At 44.7% G+C, this 10,521-nt stretch overlaps 1 protein-coding gene across 1 annotated transcript in view; it reads left to right on the top strand.

Annotated features, from left to right (window-relative positions):
* The window catches only part of aatka (apoptosis-associated tyrosine kinase a), a gene marked incomplete at both ends in the record, with an annotated part of 70,992 nt that overhangs the window by 40,799 nt on the left and 19,672 nt on the right, over positions 1-10,521 (top strand). Inside the window, one exon of the mRNA XM_080723344.1 lies at positions 9,539-9,618. Coding sequence (XP_080579470.1) covers positions 9,539-9,618 — 80 coding nt within the window. The remainder of the gene's footprint in view (positions 1-9,538; positions 9,619-10,521) is intronic.

The following is a 10,521-nucleotide window of genomic DNA, read 5'->3' as shown; positions in this document are numbered from 1 at the left end:
TCCTTTTCTTTTATTAACCACTTGAACCCTAGTGTCCATATTCGGAGAACTTTAGCCAAAAATAGCAGATCTACAAGCTCACAACGCCTCGCGCTGCGAGGCGTTGTGAGCTTGTAGATCGGCTATTTTCGGCAAAGAGCTTTGGTGTAGAGGGGAAAAAGAGCAGACCAAGTACGGAGTGAAAGGTCAAGTTTATTAAAAACTCATTCAGTGCCAATGACGTCTCAATGACGTCTTTTTTCAAAAGCCCTGGGTGCCAATGACGTCTTTGACGTCTTTTGTGTTTTTTGTATAGAAAAAAAAAAAAAAAAAAGATGTCAAAATGACCTGAGATCAGAGAGATGCTTTTCTCTGTTTGTGTGTTGGCTCCCTCGTTTAGCTGATTGAAAAAATGTGTGTTCATTCTAGTGGATGGACATTTTTTTTTATTCAAACAGCTCTATCTCTGGAACCATTTGTCTGGTTGACAAAATTATTTTTGCCACTGAATCACAACAACTGTGTCTGTTTCTGTGGGGAAAAAAATATATAAAAAAAAAAAAAACATTTCTTTTCATTGCATAGTAAAGAAAAACATACAAAATCGTGGCACATCTACCTTGGGGGCCATTTTGGCCCAGGGCACAGAAAGAGTTAAAGGCCTGCTGACACGCCCTGAAATTATAATAGTATGACACAGTAGGTCACGTGGTCTCTCTGAAGTAGTCTAAGTACAGTCAATTAATTTGATTGGCTTATAATTGCGCATAAACATATTAACTAATATTTTAAGATTACTTTTTAAGGTGACAGTACCCCTTTAGATGACAGTCCTGTGGTTAAATATCTGAAAACACAAAGTGACATGAATCCAAAATACACTGATGATTGTGCCGTCAAACGATGAAACTACCGTATATGGTATCTATGGGTTGTGGGGGGGTCCCTGCTTCATCTCTCTCTCGACTAAGGGGTCCTTGGCCTGAAAACGTTGAAGACGCCTGATTTACACTGTTTCATTTCATTCTCCTTCTTGCCCCCTCTCTGAATAAAGGGACACACATCTGGCCATTATGTAATGCTTCGGGAAATTGACCCACTGCAGTCTTTTGCTGTGTGTCTGCGTGCGTGCGTGCGTGCGTGCGTGCGTGCGTGCATGTTGTTGTATGTGACAACGGTGTCTAACACAGCCTACATGATTAATTCTGTGGCTCTTCGTCCATTCATAAGTGTGTGTGTACATTATATTATCATGCATAGAAATGTGTCTTTGACGTCAGTTACACCAATTGCCTTATACGACGAGGCTTACAGTAGCATATTGTCCTTGTTGGACAGAAACCTTTTATCTTCGTTTTTAATCTTTTTCAGTTTTTCCCTCTTTTTTTAATAAATGAATGCCCTATTTCATTTGAGTGTCGCTCAACAGTAGAAAGAAATAGCTAATCTATAGGGTGCACTGTATCCAAGTGGTTAGGCGTGCCATATAGGCTCTGACTCTCTAGTTTGACTCCCAGGTCAAGCAGATCATTTGCTGCATGTCAGTCCCCTACTCTCTCCCTTCGTTTCCTGTGTCTCTCCACTGTACTATTAGTCTAGCGTAGCCAGACAACTATTCCACAATCTCCGAATGCTATATAGAGTCTGGAACGGCAGCTCCCGAACGGCGAGTATCGGAAGTAGCCACTGCTGCATGTAACTGTAGTCCCCTGGTAGTCCCACTGGAAACATAACAGAAGCACACTCGCACAGACAGAGTCATTCGAGCAGCTATTCTTGTAATGGTTGTATAGTTTAAGAAAACATTTGAAAACATCATAAATAATGCCCCCAAAAAATGTTGAAAGGACACATAACGCTTCCAGTAGGACTTGTTATTGCTACTGCACCAAGGGAGCGGTTGCGTCACATCCGCTCTATCTCGCACTCATCGTATCTATTTCCGTGCCCCAGACTGTATGCCGGGAGCATTCGCAAATCGCGGAGGCAACAGTCTGGCCACGCGAGACTACTGTACTATCAATAAAGGCTGAAAAGCCCTCCACCCCCAAAAGGAAAAGAAAGAAAAGGAAAATAGCTGATCTACAAGCTCCCAACGCATTGTGAGCTTGTAGATCTGCCACTTTCACTATAAGTTTTATTACATTTTTTCCATTTCCTGAAAAGTAATCGTTCTGCATCTCGTCGTTGTCGGGTGGAAACCTTGTATGGCCAAAACCTTCCGTTTTGAGTTTATCTTTTTAAAAACGATATAAAATAGTGAAAATAGCCGATCTACAAGCACACAGTGTGCTTGTAGATTTGCTATTTTCACTAGTATTGTTTGGCAGTCTTGTATGATGAAGCAGGGCTTTACTTCACAATAAAAAACATACAAATCTGAAACTTGGAGATACAAGGTTTCTGCCCGACAGCCACGGTATCCTCATTTCATCCCCCCTCCAGGGGGGTTGCTATGTCCTAATAGTGTGCTACTGTATACTACAGCCATGCTTTCCCCCTAGCAACGCTGCAGTTTGGACTGCACTGGGAGGGGCGTTCGGGTTGTGCGTGTGCGTGTGTACTTGTATTGTATTACTATACTTGTTGCCAAATGTCCCCACAAGTAAATTATTTGTAGAATTTGAGAAATGGACATTCTGAAGAAGGTTTTCCTAGTCCTCAAGGTAGTTTTATGGATAAAGATTTGGGGGAGTTTGGCCTACAATTAGGAAAAGATGCAGAGTGGCTTTAGGGTTAGGACTAGACATAATGAGCTACATTTTCATCCATGCTCCCTTATCCTTAAACTTCTTTGCCTTTTTGACTATTTTGAAGAAAGAAAAAAAATATATATGTATATATATAATATATACTAGAAAAAAAGCCCCCTGCGGGGGCTTAAGGGGAACACACGCTGGACGCGGAGGCGGCGCGGAACGCCTCGTCTGCCGTGCCGATACGCCACTGTTCTATTTGACCAGCGTTGCCGCGCGTTGAAAATGTTCTCCCATGCTTCTCCCCACCGGGGGAAATGGATGTGCTGTGTGGCAGCGCGCCGCATCCAGTTGGGGTTACCGCGCGGCACTTCACGTGCGTCGATACCGCGATGCGACGCTGCGCAGCTGCCTGCGTTCAGTGTGTGCTCCCCTTTATGTCCCTAGTGCCCAGTTGTCTAGGTGGCCACCTCTCCAAGTGCCCACATATCCCTATTGGCCAGTTAAAGGGAATGGCCTACAGCAAAACACGGCCCTGACTGCGTGGGGCCCCAGACAGCCACTGTCAGACTGTCCATGTTTGCATATTATCTCTTTGTCATTTAAATATTATAGTGACTGTGACAGTGGTGTTACAGTACATGTCAAACCTACACACGGCTATCCTATGCACTCCATAGTAATCACATAAATACAGAGCTATTGGAATCAGGTGCGCCCAAATAATTAATTAATTAATGTCCCGATACTACATTCTTTGGTGCAGTATTGAACAGTATTGTAAAATGAACAGTATTGTAGGCCTATATTGTTTTAACATTAGGCTATACAAAATAGATATGTAGGCTATTAGCCTATATAGGTCTATATAAGATATATAATACACCTAAGCCTATAGAATCAACCTTGCCTGTCAACAGGCATAAAAAACTATTTTGCCATTTTTTAGGAATAAAATGTGATGTAAATAATAAATGTCAAATAAACTGTTAGATTCACTTGACACCACTGTCATAGTCACTATAATATTTAAATGACAAAGAGAAAATATGCAAACATGGACAGTCTGACAGCAGAATTGAGGGTAGGCGAAATGGCTCAGACAGGTAGGTGAAAAGACTCTCCTCCAAGGCGAAAATGCCAGGCGAAAGGACCAAATGCGTGTAGGCGAATATGTTATAGGCGAAAGTGCTGGTGACCTTTTTTAGCACCAATATAATAGGAGTCAGGACAAATCAAATGGCGAAAGTAGGCACGTTCTGAGACATTGTCGACCCGTTGATTGTTGTTAATATTTGGGGTTTTTGATGTTGGAAATTACATAAATGCCTCGCTGGTATCATGTTTTTTGTGTATTCCACTATTCCTCATCCTACCCCTGCTCTCCATTGCAGAAAGCAACATAACGAATGAAGCTTGCACGTTAGAGCAGTGTCGCTCCGTCAACACAATGTTACATGCGTAGGCTATTTAGTTACACCATAGCATTTGCACGATCGCGAATGTGTCACTGTGTGCGTTCGGCGTGCATGTTCTATTAACGCATTATTATGATGCACGATCCAGTGGTTATGGAGTGAGGCAATGTTTTTTGTGAACATGGATCGGAGAGACAGAGAAACAGACAGGTTTTCACTGCAGCGCACGCACGCACACGCACACACACACACACACACACACACACACACACACACACAGGACGGAGGACGGTGTATCTTTCTCTGTCTGTATCATTCCGATCCGAGGCATTAAAACGGTCCGGTCGCGCCCCCCGCCGCCGCCGAAAACCGAAAGAGAAAACGTGTTCCTAAAAGCTGTTTATGTGTTTGCAGCGTGTGTATCTTGTGCAATAACAATACTATCCGTGTTGTGTCCAAAAATGCCATACGATTCTCTGTCTGCTGCTGCTGCTACTGCGTGTTAGATATGGGACGTTCGCGAACGAATCAAGTCTTGTGAACGGCTCTTTGAAATGAACGATGGGATCCGGTTCGTAGTAGGGAGCCGTTCCTTTTGTAAATGAACAGTGGTGGAAAAAGTACTCAACTTCTTTACTTAAGTAAAAAAAATATCAATACTGCAATCCATGTGGAAATACTCTGCCACAAGTAGAAACTTGGAATGTTAAGTAAAAGTACAAAAGTATTGGTATCAAAATGTACTGTAAGAATGTCCTATTTCACAGGTTTTCCAATGAATAAAATGTAAAAAAAATAAAATATTTGTGAGCTTGTAGATCGGCTATTTTCAAATAGCAGGTATGTAGGCTACATATGTATGTCAGAAATACATTTATATAGGGTTGAAGTTATTTGTAATCATAATCAAAATGCCAAAATCTACATAGTAACTCAAATGAACGGCTCTTTGAAAGGAACGGATCCGAGATCCGGCTCACTTCAGAGAGCCATAAATCCCATCTCTACTGTGTGCACTGCAGTCGCACATGCGCAGTAGAGTGGGAGGGGGGTCCTAGCGAGAGGTGGCTAAAATATATGCCTGTATAAAAAATGTTGTTTTATATTAATTGTGTGACAATTAAGTACAATCATGGCGGCAAACATAGCTTAGTAGCTTGCCAGAGTATTGAGCAGTGTACATGCCAAGCGGGGAACCGTTCCGTTTACTGGTTTGCTGGGAATAGCCCTTCATGGCCTCCATGGCCTCTCTCACAAATAATATTATAAAGATATATTAAATACTTCAAATAGCCGATCTACATCGAGAGAGCTTGTTGATGAGCTATTTGAAATGTTCAAAATAGTAAAGAAATGGCAAAATAAATGAGGGATAAGGGGTAAGGCATGGATGAGAATAGAGCCCTAAGACGTTTCCTTCAAGGGTTTAGGGTTAGAATTATGCCTGATTTATACTTTAGGCCAGAAATAACAGATCTTCAAGCTCAGAAACGCGCCAAAGCATTTTTCTTCTATGCTGTAAAGATATTAATAAAATTCAAAAAATTGGCCTCATAAGTATAGTAATCCAAACATATGTTTGTGCATGTATGTGTGTGTGTGTGTGTGTGTGTGTGTGTGTGTGTGTGTGTGTGTGTGTGTGTCTCAGCATGAGTCAGATCCCAAGCGCACACAATGCGTCCCTCCCTCTGCATGAGTCACAGCACAGGGGATGCGAGTCGGGCTCGCAGCATCCCAGTGTGCGAGCGGCAGCGCCGATTGGACAAGGCCGTCACAGGCGCGTAGCCAATCGCCGGCCTCGGTCCTTGTCCTCCTGTGATTGGTCCAGGTGTTGCAGGGCGAGGAGTGGAGAGATGGGGAGAGAGAGAGAGAGAGAGAGAGAGAGAGAGAGACTTCTTGCATTGAGTTAGAATGGCTGCAGGCAGGACATCGTGCTTGTTTTTTGTCTTTGAATTACTGTTGTTTCCCCTCCCCTCTGTAATGAAATTAAAGTTGTGTTATCCTAAATATTTGATTAAAAATACTGCTGTTTCGTCCACTTGTGTGTGCAAGTCGACCATGACACACACTCTCTCTCTCTCCCTCTCTCTTTCTTTCTATCTCTGTCTCTCTCTCCCTTTCTTCTCCTCTCCCTCTGTCAGTCGCTCGCTATCTTTCTCCGCAAAAATAAGAAATACCGTGTGCACGTGCCGCAGCAGCATGAAAAGGTCAAGTGGGTAGAAAATTTAAATAATGAAGTCAGTATGCCTTCAGAAGCTCTTTGAGACTTTAATAGCGGGAAGATTAGCAATTTTCTAGCGTTTGTTGTTCGTCAGACATAGCAATTATAAGCTCCCACTCACATTATGCACACGTCATAAACTGCCTACACGCGCACACATGCACACACATATACACACACACACACGCTTATATAAGCAGAGTAATCATACTGTACATCGTACAAAGACATCCCTTTAACAGTTACTTGCATGTATGGAAATGTATATGGCATGTGTGATTTAAGCTGTGTGCACGTGTTGACGTGTGTGTGCTCGTACACTCACACAAATAAAGCAGTGTTGATGTGACCACCTCAAATACGTTACCCTCTTGTTGCTCCTGTAGTACAGTGTTGTTTTTTAAAGTTGAAAAGTTTTAGTTTTAGTCTAATTTTAGTCGACTAAATCTACAGTTGATTTAGTGAACTGAAATGTATTTTGGCAGGCCTTGATGGCATCGTAATGAATGATTTTACACTTGGTTGTGTGCTGAAAATAGCAGATCTACAGCCTCACAACGCGTCGCAGCGTGACGCGTTGTGAGCTTGTAGATCGGCTATTTTCAGCATGCAACACCTGAGAGCAACCAAACATAAAATGACTCTCTTCTCCACTAGTCCCTCCCTAACGTTTTAGTCTAGTTTTTATTTTGTTGACGAAAATTGTCAATATATTTAGTCTTAGTTTTAGTTATCACAGCTTACTTTTTATTTAGTTTTGTCAGTGAAAAAAACGCAGTCGACAAACATTTTTCGTCATAGTTTTAGTCGACGAAATCAACACTGTTATTCTTAGTTATTGATATCATTATTCAATGGGTCATTTTGAAGCCATCACTAACGCTGTGGTCTGTGCATGTGTTAAGGAGGAGCATGTGTGCATTATCCCACCACCACACCACTGTGGTCTCTGTGGTCGCTGCAAGGTTCCCTGGGAATGTCATGAGTAGGATGGGAACGCACACTCACACATTCCATACTGGGAATAATATAAAAGACCAGTTCAGCAACGCCAGTGGAATAAGGAGAGAAACACGCACACGCACACACACACACACGCACGCACGCACGCGCACACACACACACGCACGCACACACACACACACACACACACACACACACACACACACATTCTCTGTCTCTCTCTCTCTCTGGATAATGTGTTGTTTAGAGTGGAGGGATATGTTTTTATATATATCACCGTGACAACCTCTGCCCGGCTATCCTGTGGTTAGGAGAATGGGCCTTGTATGTGTGTGTGTGTGTGTGTGTGTGTGTGTGTGTGTGTGTGTGTGTGTGTGTGTGTGTGTGTGTGTGTGTGTGTGTGTGTGTGTGTGTGTGTGTGGGCGTACCGCGTACCAGGCAATGCAGAATGAGGGATGTGTGTGTGTGTGTGTGCTGTGTGTGAGTGTTTGTGAGTGACCCTAAACAATGACCCTGATTTAGCAGGGCTGGGAAGAAGTGGGCGAAACACGAGGCTCCGGGCCAAAGTGTCCGTGGAACGTCGTGGCAGAGGAGGTGGAGGACTGCCATTATGGGGCCTCAGTACAGTGAGGGGTCTGTGACGGGGACGACGGGGAGGAGAGACAAGAGAGAGGGGCAGGGTGGCGGCATGCACCGAGGCCCTGAGAGAGCGGGGCGGGGTGGGGGGGAGGGGAGGGCTGAAGATAGGAGGGGTGCGGGTGCATGTGACAGAGGTCTTTTCTTGCGTCTCGACAGAGCTGCGTTTGTGTGCCGCAAGGGCTGAGGAATGCCGCTGTGCAAGGGTGACAAGGGGCATTATGTGGGCCTACAATGTCACGGCCCCGGGTTGTCTTGAAGTGGCACGACGCGCGGAGCACAGCGCGTCAGACGGCACATTGGCCGACTCGCATGACGGATGGGGAAGCAGAGTCTCGTCACGCGTGGCCAGAGAACCCTCGCAGCCCAGCCCAGAAGAGAAGACCTCTCCATCAGAGCCAAAGTAATATCGGTTCTTGAGCGTCCGGCAAGCTTGGGACCAGTTCGGTTTTAGATTTACTCAAATAGTGTGTGAACGGGGGAGGAAAAGCTTCCACAGTGACAGCTGGCGGCCCCAGGACAAGGACTGCATGTGTGTGTGTGTGTGAGAGAGTGTGTGTGTTTGTGTGTTCCAGCATGGGGATGTGCCGGGTCCAGACGGGGAGAGGCAGCGCGGCGAGCTTGTACAGCTGTGCGAGGGCTCGGAGGGTTAAACCCAGCCGACACTCTGTCTCTCACGCACACACACACTGTGACTGCGGCGTTCCCCCTCGCGGACACACACTGCGACCGTCGGCCGGGTCTCACAAACACACCCCGAGGCTGAGGATGGCTGGGGTTGGCGGGGCCACGGGCTCTCGGTTCTCACACTCCGAGTGGCGACCTCGCCGCCGGGGGGACTCGTCAGTCCCTCTCACGGCGCTCCGAGTGGCCGGCCGCTCCACCACCTCGTCCTCGTCATCCACATCACCGCCATTACCGCCGTCTTCATCATCACCATCAGAACATGAGGCTCCTTGGAGGTATTTGATTTTGTGCACGGTTGCCGTTGGTGGTACAGTAGTAATAGGACGTGCTGTGGTACTGTTGCGGTGCCGAGGTCCTCGCCGCTATCAATGCCTGCCGCTATTGCTTCATGTAGTTGACAAGTAACATGACTTTGCTGTCTGGAAATCTTCCTTCTCCTGTACCTCTTTCTGGGAAGCACTTTTCTTTTCCGCTCCACTCTTCTTACGTTTTCCTTTTGTTCCGTGGTGATATTTTGTCAGTTTCTCTTTTTCTGTGCTTTTCTCTCCCTTTCAGACTCTTTGCCGTCTCTTTTCGAATGCCCCTGGGACTTCTATGTTTCTTTCATTATATTATGTTGAGCTCTGAAGAACATTTTTAATTGATGGGTTGTCGATTGTATGCACATCCCTCTTTCTTTGGTCCTGATTCAATCTGTAAAATACAGAAGTTCAATTTATTAAGGAAGGCTCACAGTGTACTGTATACTCAGGAAAAAGAAAACCTTTTTGGAGCATACAGTACAATAATAGTCAGGAGCCCTCCAAATTAAGCTCAAGGTGACAAGCCACAACTTTGAACCTTTTTCAATCAATTTCAGTGTTCCTCCTGTCTTTGTCTCTCGTCTCATGAATGTCTCTCACTCATCTAACGGTGTCTTTTGTATCGTGTCATTCTAGTCCAGCTGCTGAAATCTTCAGACCTCGGTCGTCACAGTCTTCTCTATCTGAAGGAGATTGGGCATGGCTGGTTCGGCAAGGTGAGCTATCGGCCCTTATTAGTTTCTACCCACACAGTGGGGTCAGTTCAGAAAACGCTAAGGTATGGCGCGCGTGCAAGACACCAGTCATGTTGCCATACCTTAGCAACAGGCATGATACATTTATTTTAAGAAGTACATTCTACTTTTCCCCCGTTTCTATGGTTTGTTCAAGTGCAGCTAAACTTGGCATAAAATATAGTAAATGTACCACAAATGCATTGCACCTGTGCAGCTGACCTGCAGGAACCTGGGAATATACCATTTTGTCAAGATGGGGAGAATAAAAGTGTGGAGAATATAATTATAATACCTTGTTAAAGTGACCATTTTGTAAAATGTTGCATTTGTAGTTATTTTACTGTAATTTAACAACAATAATAACCAGCACAAATAGACAAAGAGACATTCACAGATTTATATTTAAAAGTAACTTTTATTTTCCCCCCCTGGACCCAGGGTATGGCAGCTGCATACCCCTGCCATACCCAATTGACGCCCCTGTACCCACACACACCCACACACACGCACACACATGACACACAGACACACGGCAGCTGGGTCTCATGACACGATACATCATCGTCTGCCTTAATTGTTTCATTTGATAGTTTTCACCCGGCTCCTCTATAACGTGCCGTGCACCGTATGGAATGTGTGGGTAATGGGAATGATGATCTCATGCTATAGCCAGGCTAATCTCTGGCTCTGGAAATCAGCATGTTCAGTCCATGGGAGAAAAAAGTGTCGAAATGCACTTTCACAGCAAAATTCCTTACAATTACCATGCTGGGATCTGTGGATTCTGCTCAGCGGCTGCTGTGCCTTTTATTTATTTATTTTTAAATATCCCCATTAGTCTTACATGGGGTTCGTAATCCATTACCTCATTCATCACATACA

Source organism: Nannobrachium achirus (assembly GCF_963921795.1).
Source record: "Nannobrachium achirus genome assembly, chromosome: 4".
NCBI lineage: Eukaryota > Metazoa > Chordata > Actinopteri > Myctophiformes > Myctophidae > Nannobrachium > Nannobrachium achirus.
This window is presented reverse-complemented; position numbering and strand designations above follow the sequence as displayed.